At 40.2% G+C, this 21,168-nt stretch overlaps 1 protein-coding gene across 7 annotated transcripts in view; it reads left to right on the forward strand.

Annotated features, from left to right (window-relative positions):
- CLEC1A (C-type lectin domain family 1 member A) overlaps window positions 1-21,168 on the forward strand; it is a 29,226-nt gene that overhangs the window by 3,656 nt on the left and 4,402 nt on the right. For 6 of the 7 annotated variants that reach the window (XR_012324526.1, XR_012324527.1, XR_012324529.1 and 3 more), the window contains exons 2-6: window positions 7,947-8,045; window positions 9,474-9,650; window positions 12,863-13,014; window positions 15,852-15,970; window positions 21,046-21,167. Coding sequence is in view for 3 of the 7 variants with exons in the window: in XM_073789050.1 (XP_073645151.1) it covers window positions 7,947-8,045; window positions 9,474-9,650; window positions 12,863-13,014; window positions 15,852-15,970; window positions 21,046-21,167 (669 nt within the window). In the remaining 4 variants the exon portion in view is untranslated. Of the gene's footprint in view, window positions 1-7,946; window positions 8,046-9,473; window positions 9,651-12,862; window positions 13,015-15,851; window positions 15,971-16,878; window positions 17,253-21,045; window position 21,168 lie in introns of those variants that run through there. The other variant, XM_019926049.3, reaches the window with a different exon arrangement.

Raw genomic sequence — 21,168 nt, forward strand, 5'->3', positions numbered from 1 at the left:
CTTTCTGAGTGAGATCACTGAGGAATGTAAACTGAAAATGAAAATGAAACAAAACAAGACAAAACACCGGAGAAGAGTGCCAAAGAGAGAATCTTAGGGAATACAATTGAGGGGGAGGCTAAGAAAGAGACTCCAGTAGGAGCTGCTAAGGATGAGTGGTAAAGAGTGATGATGTAGAACAGGAGAGAGGAAGCTAAGATGCAATAACTTCAAGAGAAATGGACAAGTCAATGGTAATGAACAGTGAATTTTAAAAATAATAAACAGTCGGGCTTCCCTGGTGGCGCAGTGCCACGGAGCGGCTGGGCCCGTGAGCCATGGCCGCTGGGCCTGTGTGTCCGGAGCCTGTGCTCCGCAACAGGAGAGGCCACAACAGTGAGAGGCCCGCGTACCGCAAATAAAAAAATAATAATAAAAATAGTAAACAGTCAATACGGCAGAGAGTACAAGTATGAGGAAGGCAAAAAACAGCTTACTGTTTTAGAAACAAGAAGGAAAATAGATTATTATATAGCCCAAGGAACTCTACTCAATACTCTGCAATGGCCTATATGGGAAAAAGAATCTAAAAAAAGAGTGGATATATGTATATATAAAACTGATTCACTTTGCCGTATACCTGAAACTAACACAACATTGTAAATCGACTGGACTCCAAAAATAATTTTAAAAAAAAGTCATGGCATAAATCTCATCTACTTGATTCAACAAATCTTTAATTCATGCCTACTAAATATTAAGCATCACGGTAGCACCGGGGAGACTATTTTTAGGTGCTTGGAGAAGTGGAAGGAATAATCTGAATCACTAATTAGAAGAACGTCATGCACGGCTATTGAACATACGTAGGAGGCCACAGAAGCAAAGAAGAATGAATCAGTTACTGACCATGTTTAGTCATGTGGGTATTTTTGGACGAGGTGACATTTGACCTAGTCTGTAAGCCTGAGTCCAGGTTTTCCAGGTAGAGCAACTCAGGCACTGGGTGACCTTTCCAGAGTGAGGAACACACGTGCAAAGATAAGAGCACAGAGGTAAGTACTAGCTTGCTGCCGTGTACTCCTGGGTAAAAGAAGGAAGACGAGAGTACAGAGGGAAGAGATGAGGTATTGCTTCTGGATTGGAATTTAGATCAGGATAAGATCATTTTGGGAAACACCAGCAGAATCAGACAGGATGGCAAGGTAGACTGTCGGTCTGAGGAATGGGTAGTCCTCAAAGAAGGGGTGGATGAGGGGATTTGGGGCAGCTGTGGCTAAAAAGTAGGATGAGAGTCTACCATGGAGGGTTTTACAGCATGCTGAGGGGTGCTCATGCTCCCTTCTCCTTAAGGGAGAGAGTAAATGTAGTAAGCTCGCCTTGGTGGTAGAGTGGAGAATGTAAGATTTAAAATGACTGTTACGAACATATTCACAATATAGAAGTGAAAAGTTGCAAGTGGTAAAATGCTAGTGTTTCTGTAATTCCATGCGGAACTGCCATATCCAGGCAAATATTAATGTGGGGTTTGTTGGGAGGGTTGGAAAATGATTTTAAACAAGCGCTCCGGGGACTTCCCTGGTGGTGCAGTGTTTAAGAATCTGCCTGCCAAAGCAGGGGACACAGGTTCGAGCCCTGGTCCGGGAAGATCCCGCATGCCATGGAGCAGCTAAGCCCGTGCGCCACAACTACTGAGCCTGTGCTCTATAGCCCGCAAGCCACAACTAGTGAAGCCCGCGCTCTGCAAGAAAGAGAAGCCACCGCAATGAGAAGACCGTGCACCACACGAGGAGTAGTCCCCGCTCGCTGCAACTAGAGAAAGACCGTGGGCAGCAGTGAAGACACAATGCAGCCAAAAATAAAATTAATTAATTAATTAATTAATTTAAAAAAAAAAACCAATCAGCTCTGGAATGAGAGTGCTCGGATAGAATGTCTGGCTCCATCATTTACTAGCTGTGCAACCCAAAGCAAATTAAGCAGCTCCTGGGCACTGCAGTTTTCTTATCCAAATAAAGGTTAAAAATAGTGCTTTCTTGGGCTTCCCTGATGGCGCAGTGGTTGGGAGTCCGCCTGCCGATGCAGGGGACACGGGTTCGTGCCCCGGTCCGGGAAGATCCCACATGCCGTGGAGCAGCTGGGCCCGTGAGCCATGGCCGCTGAGCCTGCGCGTCCGGAGCCTGTGCTCCGCAGCGGGAGAGGCCACAGCAGTGAGAGGCCCGCGTACCGCAAAAAAAAAAAAAAAAAAAAAAAAAAAAAAAAAGTGCCTTCTTGGCTGCTTCTGGTTTCCAGGCAGCCCACTCTCATCCTTTCTTGGGAGTGTACTTTCCCTTTGCTTAATTTAAACTTAATTAAAGTAGCAGTTTACTACTTAAAACTGCTCCATGCCTCTCATCTGAATTCTTTCCCTGGAGAGGACAAGAACCAAGGAAATTGCTGTTCCACAGTGTCTTTCACAGAGCAGAAATTTTAAAGTTTAATGAAGTTCAGCTTATCGACTATTTCTTTCATGGATCACGCCATTGGTGTTGCATCTAGAAAATCATCACCAGTACTTCCAATGGAATAAAACAGAATGGAAGCTTGCCACTTGTGACAACATGGATAGCCCTTGAGGGCATTATGGAAGAATTGTCAGCTGGGGAATGCCCATGAGTCTCAACCCAGCGAGTTAAACTAGTTCAAGGGCTTCCTGGTACAACAGCTGCTCTAAACCTTGGCTCTGCAAGAGGGGGGAGCAGTCACCACAGTGTCCGCTGCAATTCCAAACAAAAGCGGAGCAAAAGTAACATCAGTTACCAGCAACAAAAACACCTCAAACTACCTGGTACTTTCATTATCCTGGGCAGCTTCATTCTCGGTAAATGTACCTTTGCTGGACTTTTCATTTATTAAAATGGCTTCCAAAATTTCAAAAAAAAAAAAAAATAGAGCCCTCTTGAATAATTATTGGGAGATTCAAATGAAATACTACAACATATATAACACACTCAGTAAGTACTGTTATCAGTTGCTGTGTGTCCTTGGGTAAGGCAACTAAGCTCTCTAGGTCTCAGTTGCCTACCTATAACATTGGGATTATAATAGCATCTACCTCATAAGGTATTTGTAAAGATCGATGAGATAATTCATATACAGCATGTATCTCAGTAACTCAAGGAATGTTAGCAATTATCATTAATAGTAATGTTATTTTTGAATTATGTTTCAGAAACAAAACCCCTTGACTGGATAAACAATGGACTTATGTAAATTTTGCTCAAAAGGAGAAGGAAAAATACAATTGACTTTCTAATTACTGTGAATTAGAAACTCGATATTCTAGAAATAGTTTATATGTTTTTAGAAGTATAGTCTGTTGAAATTATAGGAGGAGTAACGCTCATTTACTTTGAGAATGAAAATAGCAAATATTTGAAATCAATTCATAAGAGAAAGGAAACATGCATTTTCATGAACACTGAAAACTATGCTCAAACCACAGAACCTCCAACCTTTTCCCATGAGGTTTACTGTGCACCACATGCTAGGATTAAGGAAACAAAGTTGCTAAAAAGACAATATTTAACATTTAAAAATATATCCAAAAGTCAGATATATAATCAGCAATGTCTCATGATTGAAAACTGTTGTCAGTCATCTAAAGGATGAGGCAAGTCACTTCTGAAATATTATATACCTTGTCACCTGTTTAGCCCCATGTCTCTGTGAGGCTGGTTCACAGGAAGGGTACAAACTGATGTGCTGTGGTTCACAGGGAAAGGTACAAACTGAGGTGCTAAGCGTGACAATTTAATCCTGGCTCTGCCACTAGTTTGCAATGTGGCTTTGTGCAAATTATTTCAATTCTTTGTGTCTTTTCAAGCTTTTACGATCCTTTCTATTTCAGAGGCATATTAATAGCCTACCTTTGGTAGTTTGTTTCATTTCTTAGAAGGCCTGGGAGTGGAGGTGTACAAAGTGTTCCTTCTGATGCCTGATGAAGGGCAGCTGGTCAAGTATGACAACTCTCTTCGTCCACAAAGTTTCGCATAACTACAAAGGGATTTATATTCAAAACTTGACCTTAGCACTGTAGCGTTTTATAGTATAGTTATAGTAAGAGGATACAGGAAAGGGGTGTTTTTTTCTATGTATATCTTATTATTCCTAGGGATCTTTGTATCATTCCTTGGCCCGTCCACACCTTTTTCTAAACATGCCTCGGGACAGCATAGGGGTTCTCTTCCAAAAACTAAAACCGCAAGAAAGCCAAGCCAAACTGAAGCACCTCCCAGGCAGCTTATTTTTTCTTATTTTAGGGTGGGAGTGGTCCCTAGAGAGAGACCTCATTATGATCAGGGCACTTGGAATAAAACTCAGGAACGGTAAACCCACAGTCAGAAAAGAAAATACCTAGAGGGAAATACAGCTTCAAAGAAAAGGAAAAAATAAAACTTTCAACACTATATAGCCTTTCCATCTTGGAAGCCTGGTTTCCTAGGAAACGGTCACACCTGCTGTAGAAACTCCCTAGGGTTGTGTTTCTCTGGGTCTTTAGTTAAAGCAGGAGGGCTTGTGAATATTGAAGCAGGGAGGGAAGGAGACAGGGAGCAAGGAAGAGGTAGAGAGAGGAGAGTCCAGGTAAAGACATTTCCAAATGATCAGGGAAAGATAATTCTTTAGAAGGGAACTTTTAAAACTTTGTGTCCTTTAGCAGAGATACACTACACTTCTTTCTTATTATGTCCTAGAGGCAGCCTTAGGAAGGATCATGTATTTATTCTTTGCATGGATATAATTATTATTAAATAATGTTCTAATCCCTAAATTCCATCCCCTCATTTCACAGTAAGGATTTAAGTCCACTCTTGTTGATCCTTTGGGCAGAAAATCAACATCTCCCTTGCCCCAAATATTATACAAGGAAAAGTGGGTTTCTGGAGGTATAAATGAGTTGGTTGATTTACATAGTTCTTCTTCTCCTTTACTTTCTTCTTATTTCTAATTTTGGCTGGGGAATTGTTAATCATAAAAAAGGGACAGGATCTTTTAAAATTTTATGCCTTTGAGATGTGTATTAATATGAATAGGTTTCAGCAGGAAGAGCCAAGTATATAACAGATATTTATACATACTAAACCCATTCATTCATTCCATTTTAACTGAACTTATTTCAACTGATGTTCTAGGTGCTGGAACTGATGTTCTAGTGACTAAACAGACAATAGTCTTTTCCAAGAAGGAGCTTATTTTCTCCTGGAGTAAGACAGGAGACTTACTCAAATAAGTAAGATATAGAGTATATTTGATGGTAATAACAGATGATGGAGAAAATAAAGCTACCATGGTGGTGGGTCTATATATGTACTTTCCTCTGGAGTCTAGAAACATCCACCTGGTTAATTTTCTTGGGCTATATAGAACTTTAAAGAGACGTAGGGTTTTGGAGAGGATGTCTAGCTTAAGCTATATTCTGCTCTGTGATCTTATTCTTTTATGTTCTGCTGATTTGAGATATTCTTAAGGACAATGCTGTGAGAAGCTAGCAATTTCCAGAAAAATTTAGGCCAAATCAGATAAGCCAGCTAATTGTAGGATAGGGGAGAAAGCAGATCTCTATTATATCTGTTTATGATTCAGAATCTCACATAAGTCAGTGTATAGAAACCAGTTTGGCCAGGAATTTAGCTGAGTCGGCCCTGTGCTGACAGAAATACTGCTGAAAAGTCAATAGATTTTTTTAAAAAATCAACCTGTAAAGTTTAATTTTAGATAACCTCACTAGGTTATTTTAGATGACCTCACTAGGTGATGGGCTTACTCTTGACCCAGCAGAGCTTCTGCAATCACCACAAAGCTCTGTGCCTCTGTAAAAATTACATAGTTAGGTAATATTAATTTTTCATAATTTCATTCTTCATTCATTCACTCGTTCAAATATGTATTCAGCCCTTATATGCCAGACACTATTTTCAGTACTGGAAATACACTGTGAACAAGATAGACAAGATCATTGTTTCAATGGAATGTACATTCAAGGGGAGGTGATAGACAGAAACAAAGAAAAACCATGGAAATATCACTTAATAATCTTATTTTTAAAAAGCATACATAATGCGGTGATGTGCTAGAAATGGACTTCCAAGGACATCTTCCAACGATGCGCCATTTAAGTGGAAAGCTGGGTAACAGGAAGTAGGCTAGCAATAACCCATCTGAGGACTGATTAATGCAAGGGTATAGGAAGAGCTAATGCAAAGGTACCAAGACATGGACACACTTGTTTAGATCAAGGATAAACGGAAGCCCACTGTGACTACAGCATTTGAGTGAGAGAAGAATAGTTCACAAATGGATGACAAACCTAAGTAGGGCCCAGGTGAAAAAGATTCTTGTAGAATTTTATTCTAAGTACAGTAAAACTACAGGCAGTTTTTAAATCACAACGTACCATAATAAAATGTCCACTTTAAAAAAAGAGCCATCTGGGTCTTAGGAAAAGTGATGTAGATTTTATTCTAAAAATAATACACACTATTGAAAGTCTTTATGAAGGATATGGTTATAAAGTGAAAATAAGATTCACATTTTAGGGGCTTCCCTGGTGGCGCAGTGGTTGAGAGCCCGCCTGCCGATGCAGGGGACACGGGTTCGTGCCCCGGTCCGGGAAGATCCCACGTGCCGCGGACCAGCTGGGCCCGTGAGCCATGGTTGCTGAGCCTGCGCGTCCGGAGCCTGCGCGTCCGGAGCCTGTGCTCCACAACGGGAGAGGCCACAACAGTAAGAGGCCCGCGTACCGCAAAAAAAAAAAAAAGATTCACATTTTAAAATATATCAATGTCTGTATCCTGATTTTTACTTATTTTCCCTGTTAGATTGTAAGTCTCAGAGGATAGTGATCATATTTTCTATTTCTATACTATCTTTGCTAGTTATCATTCCCCATTTGGAAATGATGTTTGGCACAAATTTCTGTACCTGAAATTTATCACACAGAGGACTTTGCTAAAGAGGAAATGAATTTCTGTGTCTTTAATCTTTCTGTTTTCGAACCAGACTTGAATTCCCAATGAAGTGAAACTCACAGGTCACGAAGAGACCAGGGTTTGTTTGAGAGTTTTACTGTCCCTTTATTTTAATCACAATGCTACAGGATACCTGCAGCTGTTTGAGGGTCTTCCTGATCAGATATTGCGGGCTATTCAGATTGATAGTTGACCTCACTAGGTGATGGGCTTACTCTCGACCCAGCAGAGCCTCTGCAGTCACCACAACGCAAACCCGTGGGGCGTGGGCAAAGGAAGGATGCTGGCTACAGTTTTTTTTTTTCTTTTTTTACTTAACAGGTACAAAGTTGAGATCACTTAGATCCATCCTTGAGAAACTGATGATCGTGTTGCTTTTATAATCTATTTTTGGAGCTATAAAATCAAATGAATGAGCAAACAAAATCCTTACAAGAGAGAGACTTTTGAAAAAGAAATCCCCCAAAAGAAACAGTAAAGCAATCATTTCTCATTACTGATAGGCAATTTGCTTTTTCAGAAGAACCATATGGGAGGGGGGCGTTTTGCAAAACGTAACAACAAATTAATTCCGCCTCTTCTCTGACGATGTGAAAAAGTGTTCTTTGTTAAGGCATTTTCGTGAGAGTCTCTTACAACTCTAATTTTGACAGAAAGGTTATACGAATAGCCGTATGGAGATGATGGTAATGCATAACTTGATTCAGTGCAAAGTAGGACTGGGTGGATGGGGAGGGTAGGAGTGGGTGGGGCTTGTGAAAGAAGCTAGCCGTGGTAAGTGAGGCTTGGCGTGGAGCCTTGCTTGTGACAGTGTTTCCTAGGACAGAGGGAATGTTATCTGGCCCCTGAATACTGTTGTCCTGTACATTTTGCTCCTTTCTGGAACCAACTCCTCTCACTAGCTTGCTGCTGACATAGATCCAAGAGGAAGAAGAGTGTCTTTTCTTTTGTCCCCTGCAGAGCCCCGGCGTCCCTCTTCCGCTTGGCGTCCAGTGGCCCTGATCCTGCTGACTCTGTGTTTGGTGCTGCTGATTAGCCTGGCAGCTCTGGGGCTTGTGTGTAAGTCTGCACTCTGACTTGGGGGAAGATCCTGGTTCCAAGGTTTGTCTAGGATGAGAAATACTTGTTATGATATTCTTTTTTTTTTCTTTTTTTACTTTGATTCTGGAGCCTGTGAATAAGTCCTTATTGAAATGCAACTCTGTAAATGATGTACCTTATTCTAATGCAACTCTGTAAATCATGAGCATAGTGGAAGAAACATTAAAATACAACAGTCACTTACCAGCTAGACTTTTACATTCTGAGATAAGAAGGTTTTTGTTCTTTGTTTATATATCAATATTGTTGTTTGTTTATATATCAATATTTAGCATCAGCAGTTTTTAATGAATGCATACTTCAGCCCTCTTCCATGCCACAAAAGACGACAGCGGCTGTGGTTTTTGCTTTTAGCATTCACGGCTCAGTGGGCTAATCAGAGGAAAAGATTTCCCACCCCCTCAATATACGGAGAATAGACCAGGTCTTAATCACTGTAATATTTTTCAAAAAGTCCAGGAAGTTATAGAATCATTTTGCAAAGACTCATGAAAATCAAATAAGGAAGAATTCACGTATAAAGTCTTTAAATTTCAAACTAGTAAGGACAGAGTAAAAAACTTAAAAAGGAAGTGAGTAAATGGGTTTCATCAGATGGGACCCTACAGCAATGTGTCCTGAACAGTTGAAGAAGGTGGTTCAAGGTAAAAGAGCACATAGAAAAGCAGGTTCAAATGTCAAAATTGGATTTTTTTATAGGACATTTTAGAACTTGTTTGTAATCTTAAATTTTAAAATTAAAAAAAAATGTATCTTAGTGTTTCTACCCTGGCTCCCAAATTTTTACTTCATTTTGATATAACTGTTCGTTTGCATAAACCATTCTTTTTAGTGGTAGAAAGCAACTCTCATGATTCATGAAGAATTTTTTTTACTTAGATTTAGAAACCTGGAGTTTAAAGCTAAGTGTTGAAATTTTCTAGCCAAGTGATGTTGAGAAAGTTACCTATTCTCACTGAGCCCAATTGCAAAGCTTTAAAAATATAGAAACAATAACATGACTCTTTCAGTGACTGAATGGGGTAACAATATATGGTACATTGTCAATATACCGATCAATAGATAAATGGATTTATGATTTTAGGTTGAGTAACGGTTTGACAGTGTACACAGAAAGATTTATTGAGCAGTAAATATGGTTAAGGAATTTATCCCTGAAGTCAGGAATTGTCATTATGACTCCATATTTTCAGATAGGGAAACAGAAATCAATTTGCCCAAGGCAATACAATTTATTATGTACTATAGTCCAAACCTGAGTGTAGGCAATGCGCTCAGAGCCTGGGATCTTAAATAACATACTGTTGCCGTCTTCCCCAGATGTAGAAAATAGAAATAGAAGTGAAGAATATAAGGTGTCCAGTCTGACTTGGTAAATTGGGTTAGTTTTTCAGTTCTACCAGCTCTCCAACACTCAGCAAGAAAACATTTCTCAAAAGGAAGAAAGGCTGGGGAATCTCTCCCGACAGCTTCAATCTCTCCAGACTCAGAAAAGGAAGCTTGCAGAGACTCTGCATCACGTGGCTGAAAAACTCTGCCGTGAGCTCTATAACAAAACAGGAGGTGAGTCCTGATCGTTGAGCTCCCCTTTGGGAGCTATACGGAGCGCTATACAGCGCTATATGGAGAATCAGTCCGTATAGCGCTGATTCTCCCATCAATGTACCTGGGAACCATGTATTATTCAACTAGTTGTCTGGCAAACTTAATAAAGAGTTCGGACATCCAGATCATCCCCGGTTATTGGGATCACGTAGTTCAGCTGTGTTTGTGTTACAGAACGTGAAGGGATTCAGCAAATTCAGACATTTAGAATAATAAATACAGTTAACTTCAATTAATCAGAATAACACTACAAGTAAATAAAATACAGGTTTTTTTCTCAACTGACCTTGGCACCTAAATACCTAAGAGTAGGATACATTTCCTAATGTATTCACAAATCCTTCCTCATGAAGAAGTTAATGAACTCATAACTATAGTTTTTGGATTTTAAGAATCATATAGGAATCGAGTTAAAAAGACAGATAAATGGAATCAGGCTCTAGTTATTTTAATGTAGTATGACTTGTCTGGGTACCAAAAATCTGCATTTTATTAAGGACCACCTATGATGACAATGCCAATTTTGTTTGTTTGTTTTTGCGGTACGCGGGCCTCTCACTGCTGTGGCCTTTCCCATTGCGGAGCACAGGCTCCGGATGCGCAGGCTCAGCGGCCATGGCTCACGGGCCCAGCCGAGGTATGTGGGATCTTCCCGGACCGGGGCACGAACCCACATCCCCTGCATCGACAGGCGGACTCTCAACCACTGCGCCACCAGGGAAGCCCGACAATGCCAATGTTGGATGAACTGTGCTTTGGTAAATACTACTGGACAAGCCTAGAAGCATCACCTTAGTTCTTTGTCTTCTTTTTCTTCTATCCTTCTGGGTTTCATAACACCCAGCTCTATTCAAGTCTGTCTTCTTTTCTGTTCTCCCTATTATGCGTGCATAGGAAGCCAGATACATTTCCAAGTCCCCGATTTGTCTTGCGGGGACTCTACAGTCAGATGAAGTCTCCCAGTCGCCCCCACACAGACTGGTTTCCACACTAACCAGACAGCCTGATTTCATGGTTACCCAGTAAATAACATCAACACGCACACTTCCACTTCTCTAAGTGATTCCTTCCTACACGACTAATGACCTCACTGGTCATAATTTTATTTATTTTCTTTATTCTTCTTTAACTTTATTGAGGAATAATTGACAAATATAATTATATATATTTAAAGTATACTACATGATGAGTTGATATACACATATATTATGCAGTGATTATCAAGATCAAGATAATTAACACACCTACCAGATTACTCATGGCATTAAGGGACATTGTAAGGGGTTTGGCTTCTTTTTTTTTTTTTTTTTTTTTTGCGGTACGCGGGCCTCTCACTGCTGTGGCCTCTCCCGCTGCGGAGCACAGGCTCCGGACGCGCAGGCTCAGCGGCCATGGCTCACCGGCCCAGCCGCTCCGCGGCATGTGGGATCTTCCGAGACCGGGGCACGAGCCCGCGTCCCCTGCATCGGCAGGCTGACTCCCAACCACTGCGCCATCACGGAAGCCCTTGGCTTTTATTTTGAGCAAAAGAAAGATTCATTTCAGGACCCCGAGCAGGAGAAGTACATGTCTGACATGAGTTTTTAAAGGCTCATTCTACAAATATGTTGAAAATAGACTGGGAGAGGGTAGGAAGGATAGAAACAGAGAAATCACATAAGAGATGACTATCGCAATAATCCAGGAAAGAGGGAATGGTTCCTCAAGCTAGGATATTATTGATGGAAATGAATGCATGATGTAATAAAGTGGGGTGTGAGGGGTATGAGGGAGATAAAGGAGTCAAAGATAACTCCAGAGTTCTGGGGCAAAGCAGAAATGGGGAAGAATTCTGTGGTCATGAGGGGGGAGGTTAGGAACCAGGGATGCTGTTTTGAGCATGTTGACTTTGAAATATCCCTTAGATATGTGTGGTGATATGAGTAGGCAGTTTGATATATAAGGAAAAAGGTCTGGGCCAGAGATATAAGCCAACTTTCAAAGCAAATCTCCCAAATAATTGATTTATTTAAAACCTCATTTTACCTTATGAAATATTTTAAACAGTCAGAAAAATACGAACAATAATGTAACATCCATCTGTGTATTGACCACTCAGATTTTCACATGTTAACATTTTGACACTGGATTGCTTTTAAAATAAAGACATTTTTGTGGAATCATTGAGTTCCCATCTCACCGTACACCGACAAGGGATGTGGATACAGGTGCCCAACTCTCAAAGGCCCAAGGCCATGTATCCACACAGGTGATAAGACCAAGGCCATGTATCCACACAGGTGATAAGACCATATTTACGATCATGACCCACTCAGTCCATCTCACCCTTGACTGTGCACTTATTCCTCTGACTTTGATGACCGTTTCAGTTTCTGACACGTGGAGATTTACCATCTGAACTCAGGCTTGGCTTAGTATTGTATTTATGTGATGTTTTTCTAAAATTTTATTCACTTATGCTTTGAATGAAAAAATAATCCAGGGCTTCCCTGGTGGCGCAGTGGTTGAGAGTCCGCCTGCCGACGCAGGGGACGCGGGTTCGTGCCCCGGTCCGGGAGGATCCCGCGTGCCGTGGAGCGGCTGGGCCCGTGAGCCATGGCCGCTGAACCTGTGCGTCCGGAGCCTGTGCTCCGCAACGGGAGTGGCCACAGCAGTGAGAGGCCCGCGTACCGCAAAAACAAAACAAAACAAAACAAAACAAAAACAACGAAAAAATAATCCAGATCTTATTGATATATATTTCATTAAAAAATCCTTTTACTACCATATAAGTAGATTTTGAGGAAGAAAATTATAGAAACTTCAATGGTTTCCCAAATCCAATGCATATTGAGTTTTTGAACAGATGAAAAGTTCTTTATGAAATTGAATATCCTCTCTGTATGCTGAATTACACGGGGCAAGGAACACTGAATTTCCAATCATTCACTACTAGATTCCATTGTCCATAAAAGCAGGTAGTGTCTATTTTGATTCCCATTGTATACCCAATTATAATTCCTGGCATATAGTGGGTGTTCAGTAAATATTTGTAATTATCATTGGGCAATTAAATATCTAAGAGCTAGGGAATCAATTCTTTCTTGTGTCATCAAGTATTATGTAATTTCAAGAGAACAAAAACAACAGACTTAGGTAGAAGATAACATTAAATTCGGTTTCTTTTCAAGAGCACAGATGTAGCCCTTGCCCAGAAAAATGGAAGTGGCATGGGGACAAATGCTACAAGTTCTATGAAGAAAGCAAGAGTTGGCAGGGTTGTGAATATTTCTGCATTGCTGAGAACTCGACCATGCTGAAGATTAATACACAGGAAGTACTGGTAAGGTCCTGAGGCTTGGTCAGTGTTTGAAGTACACTCAGAAAGAAATCTTTAAAAGATTCTAAGGAGTCGAAGCCCACAGACTCTCCTATTTATTGCAATCAAGGCCTAAGTCTTATTCCTATTGCTTTGAATGATCTCTTGAGGTCATCATTTGTGGAATGATCTCCACAACTATCCACCCCTTAGCAACAAGACCTTCAAGTTCCCCATCAGTCAGGAATCAAATGAAGAAGGTCTTAATTTCTTAACCTCTTTGGTTTGGGTAGGAAGGGAACAATATTGATACCACGTCAGAGACATGAAAATAGCACTTCCTGTCTTTCCATGTGAAAGTGACAAAACTTTTGATTGAAAAACATTTAATTAAATCATTGCCATAATCTGCAAATAAATATCTAGCCTTCCAGAAGTTTACACCCTAACATAGACTGGACAAGGCAAATATGAAAATGAAATTGGCATATATTGAGTAAGTACATGCAATTAAAGTTCACTATTGAAATGGCATGATTGTTCCCTTTTACATTTATTATTGTCTTTGGATTTTTCTTTTAAACATCTTTATTGGAGTATAATTGCTTTACAATGGTGTGTTAGTTTCTGCTTTATAACAAAGTGAATCAGCTATACATATACATATATCCCCATACCTCCTCCCTCTTGGGTCTCCCTCCCACCCTCCCTTTCCCACCCCTCTAGGTGGTCACAAAGCACAGAGCTGAGCTCCCTGTGCTATGCGGCTGCTTCCCACTAGCTATCCACTTTCCACTTGGTAGTATATATAAGTCCATGCCACTCTCTCACTTCGTCCCAGTTTACCTTTCCCCCTCCCTGTGTCCTCAAGTCCATTCTCTACATCTGCGTCTTTATTCCTGTCCTGCCCCTAGGTTCTTCAGAACCTTTTTTTTTTTTTTTAGATTTCATATATATGTGTTAGCATATGGTATTTGTTTTTCTCTTTCTGACTTACTTCACTCTGTAGGACAGACTCTAGGTCCATCCACCTCACTACAAATAGTTCAATTTCATTTCTTTTTATGGCTGAGTAATATTCCATTGTATATATGTGCCACATCTTCTTTATCCATTCATCTGTCGATGGACACTTAGGTAGCTTCCATGTCCTGCCTATTGTAAATAGTGCTGCAATGAACACTGTGGTACATGACTCTTTTTGAATTATGGTTTTCTTAGGGTATATGCCCAGTAGCGGGATTGTTGGATCGTATGGTAGTTCTATTTTTAGTTTTTTAAGGAACCTCCATACTGTTCTCCATAGTGGCTGCATCTATAGCCTTTGGATTTGATTCCTCAAACGGTATGACCATTATTTATTTATCATTGTTTTAGCAGAGGTCTTGGCACAGAGTAGTTTATCAAGAGTTATTTAATTGAAGTTAATACCCTGCTAACTGTGCAAACTCTTAACATCTTTCTAGTTACATCTTAATTCCTATCCACTTCCTGAAATCTGTGATGAATGAAACTCTGCAATCTCTCTCAAACCTCTAAGATAATCTTTTTCATCCTTTCTTTTTTTTTTTTAACATAGTTATTGGAGTATAATTGCTCTACAATGGTGTGTTAGTTTCTGCTGTATAACAAAGTGAGTCAGCTATACATATACATATATCCCCATATCTCCTCCCTCTTGCGTCTCCCTCCCTCCCTCCCTATCCCACCCCTCTAGGTGGCTCTTGATGGCTCAATTTAGGCAGAAAAAGAGGCGATTTATTTGACTAAGCCCATGTATCCCAGCATAAAGCCTCCTAATTTTTTTATTCTCTGTTTCCTCCACCTCCAGCACAAACAGGATTCAGATATACCACTGAAGTATACTAGATGCAGTGGTTAGAAGTATTATTATGAAAGTTACATAGTAATTTTATCTTATGCACTTCATATATTTGCATATATTTAAGTCACTTTCATATGATTTATTTATAGAACTTTTAATGTGAAGGGGCCACCATTCTGTTGGAAACACTATTTTCAACTACAGTTTCTTTGATATGCCTATACTGTAACTATCACTTAGTGATAGTTTCATTTATATTTCCAGTAATCTTTTATTGAACCAACATGTGCCATTAATTATCCAAGGGATTGAGGATGTGAAAATGAATAAAACAAAGTATACGTCCTTAAGGAACTCATAGTATCGTGGAAAAGGAAGGTATAAAAATGGATAATGATAAAAGATTTAGATAATTTCTGTGTTAAAGAGTGAGATGATATAGAAGGAAATAAATAACTTTAAACATTTTTCAATATGGATAGTAGAAAAGGAATTACGTCTATGTAAATACACAAAAATGTAAATGCATATATATGAAACATTTCTCTGTTTTCCCTTCTTAGTCTGAGACATAAATCAGCCTTATAAATTTTTCTTTTACCCTGCTTTGCATTAAAGTATATTCATTATTCTTTTCTCATTCCTGGTCAGTCCTTTTCACATGTATTCATGAAGATTACTTCCCATTCCTGCACTTTTCCTTCCAGATTCTTCCAGTTTCCAGAATCACTCCACATCTCTACATCCCATATTTTTTATATCAATCTTGTTTAATCCTGTGACTTGAAAATAATGGGTCATTTATAAATCTTGATTCATGTGATTCTTGGTTTCGGAACATCAGCATATAGTCTATGCTTATGAAGAAAAAATAATTCTTTAACTTGGACAAATTAACTGACCTCAGCATGGACACTATTTTTCTTGAATGTACTATCATCTATGTTCTCATATTAAAAGTGAGGGCCAGCCCTACGTGTCTCTGTATGTATATAACAATTCTAAAGCTAAATGTTTTCTTGTGTGCCTTTCACAGGAGTTTGCCATGCCTCAGAGCTACTCTGAGTTTTTCTACTCTTATTGGACAGGGCTATCCCGCAACGGCAACGGCAAGGCCTGGCTGTGGATGGACGGAGCCCCTTACTCCCATGAACTGTAAGCCTTCAGCACATTTCATGGGAAAGGCATTTAATAGAGAGCTTTTGCCTGAGTGACAACTATAAATGAAACTATCACTGTGTTTGTAGGAGGACTTCCAAAGGTGTATAAAACATAGTACTTACTCTCAGAATGGCTCATAAACCAGTGAGAGAGACAGACCAGGATTCTCTGAGAGAGAGGGAGAGAGAGAGAGGGATCTGTTATGGGTGAATAAACTGAAGCCCAGGTGGTAATGGGTGACCTGCCTAAGGTCGCACAACTCTACAACTTGTCAATACCCAGAGGCAGTATAAGACCTCAGATTTCTTGGCTCTCTGTGCAGTGAAATGGGGAGCACATCTTTCAAAATACAGTCTCTGAGAATAGATTTACTCACAATATAAACAGTAATATTATCAAAAATTAGTTTTACTTATATGAGCATTTAGATAGGCATGTGTATGGTATATTGTTTGAGATCGGTAAACGTAATATCTATATCAAAATATATTACAGTTTAAAGCCTTGTTTGAGCAGACACCTTTCTATATACCTATATAGGATTTATTTTTCCAGGAGATAGTACATATTCAATGTGATTATTTTTTACAGTTAAATAAACTGAGTCACAGAGAAGGTAGATAATTTTTCAGATGGCAGTAAAATCGAATGATAAATTGGATTATAACGTGTATTTTCATTTTAGTTAGAAATAGTTTTTGTTGTTTTGGGTGAGCTGATGCTTCTAAGAATGCGTATGGAAACTGAGGGGCTGAGAGGAAAGAGTCTGGTGACCCCATCTTTCCAGTAGACTCATTATGGGTGTCTATTCTATAATTTTATCAAGCTTAGGACACTCCCTGTGTACTTTTGTATTTTAGAAGTAAACTATGATAAGACGAACTTTTTTTTTCTTTTTTGAGGTTTGAGATTATAATAGATTTCACCAGCCTAAGAAGTAGGGACTGTGTGACCATCCTCAATGGAAAGGCTTTCTCCAAGGACTGCAGGGAGTTGAGGCGATGCGCATGTGAAAGAGCTGCGGCCACGGTGAAGCTGCAGAGGCTCCGTGAGCCTCTCTGAGCCGGACATGGAGGCCAATGGTTCTCCAGCTACAACTGCAACTGCAGGCTCCCTTCAGAGAAGTGGAAGATTTCTGCTCTGCAGAACAAAAGTCAAGTTCTTTATGTGCGCCTGGCCTAGTGTGGTTTCCGTTCCTTTTCCTTCCATTTAATCCCTGTTTATACCTTCCAGGTACTGAAGATTTGATAATAATAAATGTAAATAATGGAAAGTGTTGGTGGTTTTAGAAAGGACTTGTGCTTTGGGGAAAAATTCCAACGTACAGATGCTCTTCAAAATGTGAGAGCAATCAGTGTTGTGGTTGTGTGTGCCTTATTGAGAGTTTGTGGGGACTCTACAAGAGTGCTGATTATTTCATTATTTGAGAAAAATAAGAAGTCTTGGAGAGGCATGCTGTCTTCAAGAGGATGGTTTTAACATTTTAAATTTTAAATCTTTTGAGGCACGTTTATAACATCAATGTGCGGCTAAAGATGAGTCAACCGAATTGTGATAGGGTGAGTTATCCAATCAGGTCATGGCGAGTGAAAGAGACACTCTGACATCTGCATACACAGCTGGCTTCTGTGCAGGTGCCACTAGCTCAGGACAATATGCACGCACGTAACAGAAATCATTGCAAATAACACCATCACAGCCACTGACTTCATCGACTTAGAGATAAATCAATTTTAGGGGTTTAACACTAGAAAGGCTAATCTATGATCATTCCTTGTTTTTCAACAGTGGAAACTAGGATGCTTCAGTTTTATTTTCAGTAAACATCTATCTCATGGTGAAATGACATTGAATTAGCAAATACATGATAAAGGGGAGATGTTGGTATTTATTCCTGTAAGACTGTGTCACTTACCAATCGTTGCTTGTAGACTTCTTCCTTAAGAATTTTCCCTTCAATTTTCTGTTAATTAGTTAGGAAATTTCTTCAGCATTGAACAAATTTTGCATCGATTTATTGTGTACTGCAAAAAGAACTGCATTTGTGGCCATAAAATGAAGTTTTAGATCCCGTATTGTAATTTATTATCTGGCAAATCCCTTCACTTCACAGAACTTATTTCATCAAGTATAAAGTAGACATATTTAGTTTCCTCAGGGTGTTCTTGTTGGCTGAAATGAGGTACATGTGGAATTAGTTTCATAATCTACATTGCAGTGTAAAATGTAAAGGATATTAAAAATATGTAGAAAAGCAGAGGAGGGATTTAGTTTTTAAAAGTAGGGAAGCGAAAGCAAGCATAAACCACCTTCTTCAGAGACCTACATTCGTGAACAAATTATAGAGAGGTCCCTACACTGGGGGCCTGTGGATGTTACTAAATATTTTCTATGACGGGTGCAGGTATTTAATGAACGTGGTTGATATAATAAGCGCATAATGAGAGACATGGATTAGACCTTTAGTTAAGCAATTAAGTGTTATTTAAGCCTTGTTACTGCAGCAAGAAAATATGGTTAATCTGAGAAAGTCAAATGATTTTGTGAACTAAATAAAAGTGAGGTGGCACACATTCAGTTTTGACCCCTGGCATCTTACGTGACTGCGGACTAGTTCAGGGCTGGATGACGGGTGTCATTGCTTTAACAAGTCTAGCTGCCTGGTTAGTGGGTGATGATTAGTGTTTTCTCTCCAGATCTGCAGCCTAAGGGAAAGTGTCACTTTGGATGGCGAGAAAGGAAAAATAACAGCATGTTATCTGACGTTTGTTATTCTTTTTTTTTGCGGTATGTGGGTCTCTCCCTGTTGTGGCCTCTCCCCTTGCGGAGCACAAGCTCCGGACGCGCAGGCTCAGCGGCCACGGCTCACCGGCCCAGTCGCTCCGCGGCATGTGGGATCTTCCCGGACCCGGGCACGAACCCGCGTCCCCTGCATCGGCAGGCAGACTCTCAACCACTGCGCCACCAGGGAAGCCCTGACGTTTGTTATTCTTGAGCTGATTCCTCTCCATCTTTGCCCTCAACCTCCTCATCTACCTAATAAAATCCACAGCACTGATCACGACATGAGCAAGTATTTCCGAAGAACAGAAAGGAGTACGGCACAGCATTCAGTCCACAAACTTTTTTTTTTTTTAATTTTAAGAGTAGGCAATAATCCTAATATGACTTTCTGAGAACAATTTTCCGTCGAGAATCAGACAGGGTAGCACACCGTGAATGGGTTTTCCAACATGAGAAAACTTTTGTTCTTCTAGGCTCTTGTGTGTTTAGGTAATTCTGAAGAAACTGGGGGGAAATGTTAAATGAGGAACGTGGCCTTTCCTGGTAGACCCGAGTTCCCCAGGGTACACAATGAGCTATTTCTTTTCCTGAGGATATTAACCAGCTCTTAAAATTTATCAACAGGAAGCAGGTCAGGGGTCTTGTAACAGCAGGAAATGTGAGAAGTGTGCTGGGAGCTTTTACTTTGGAGGTAGTAGCAGATTGTGAAATACACAGAAAGGTCTAGAAGGTTGCCTCAGGGTTGCCCTCAATATTTGGGAGTCGAATACTTTCTAATGGAATTCTTGCAGTTTTCGAAGAATACAAAAAGCTGCATAATCTGATTTCAAGTGTACATACCTTCTTTTATTCATTGTATGAATAGATTTTTAGAATCTAATGATACTTATTATTATTCTATCAATATTACCAAAGTTTTTCTTTTCATACATGTAATGTCCTTTGGATAGAGCATGTTAAAAAAGCCTTTTACATTGATAGGACAGGGTTTTATTTTTCCGATCCTTTCCCTTTTTAAAAACGAATCCGGGACTCAGTGAGATAGATCAGATACCCAGTTCATTATTGGGGGGACTAGGATATGAAACTGATTATCCCGGTGTTAAGGTCCAGTCTTTTACCACTGTGTTGAAAAAGGCCGTGCTTTTCTGGGCCAAAAGCAAACGGCAAGGAAAAATCTCCCATCCGTACCATCTGTGTGGAAAGCAATATTACCACTGAGGAAATCTGTAGAGGCTTATGCCAGCTGCTCTGTAGATAAAACTCGGACTTGTAAATACTGCATCACATGCTGGCGGATGACGTCAGCTGTAGGATGTTTGCCTCTGGCTTCATTGTACTTCTTCTGAAAAGAGTTATTAAATGCTTCCTATCCTTTCTCTAAATACAGCTCCATGACAATACTTTGAAGAATCTTGAAGACAAACAGTCTTTGCTACTAAAATTTGCTATTATTTCCCCTTTATTCCAGGTTATTAGATTGAGCTGCCAGCTGGAAAAACCAGAGCGGACAACTTATACTGTGTTTTCTTTGCTATTTTCCTTTTCTAGGTTCAGCAGAAAACTAGAGAATAATCCCTTTTATTGACATTCCCACCATTTAAGCTCCAAGTCAAGGGTAAATAAAGAAATAAACACAAAAACATGCTCTTCCCATTCCTAAAGGAATGTCTCCTTCAGAGGTCATCTTTTACAATAGACTTCCAGGTTCACTTAAATGATTTCTTACTGCCTCAATTAATTAGGTTTTATTTCACCTTATTTATTTAAGTGGTGTCTTTTTTTTTTTTTTTTTTTTTTTGCGGTACACGGGACTCTCACTGTTGTGGCCTCTCCCGTTGCGGAGCACGGGCTCCGGACGCTCAGGCTCAGCGGCCATGGCTCACGAGCCCAGCCGCTCCGCGGCATGTGGGATCTTCCCGGACCAGGGCACGAACCCGTGTCCCTTGCATCGGCAGGCGGACTCTCAGCCACTGCGCCACCAGCGAAGCCCTCAAACAATATTTTGAAGCAAGTTCTATTATTGTTTTTCAAGGAGGACATTGAGGCACAGAGAGATGTAGTTAAAAGTGCTGGAGTATTAACCTTGAGGATGCAGATCATGAGTCTTTTGATTTGCGAGTGGTGGGGATGTTCAGTGAGAGGCAGGAAGGAAGCTCGCCGCTCTTCTTTACTGGAGACACGCTGATATCGGCAGCCTGGCTATTCCTTCCACTTACGTGTAGCTCTGGTTGTTCATCTCTCCAGCAGAATTCTGCAGTCCGAAAAATGGTATTGTCTTACAGGCAGCAGATAGCAGCCTGTCTTCCTTCCAATTTGAAAATCCATATCTCTGTCCTCCCATCCTACTGGTCCAATAACATAATGCCTGGAAACCCAGCAAATGCACAGAAAGATCTGGCAAACGG

This window comes from Tursiops truncatus, chromosome 11 (genome assembly GCF_011762595.2).
Source record: "Tursiops truncatus isolate mTurTru1 chromosome 11, mTurTru1.mat.Y, whole genome shotgun sequence".
Lineage (NCBI taxonomy): Eukaryota > Metazoa > Chordata > Mammalia > Artiodactyla > Delphinidae > Tursiops > Tursiops truncatus.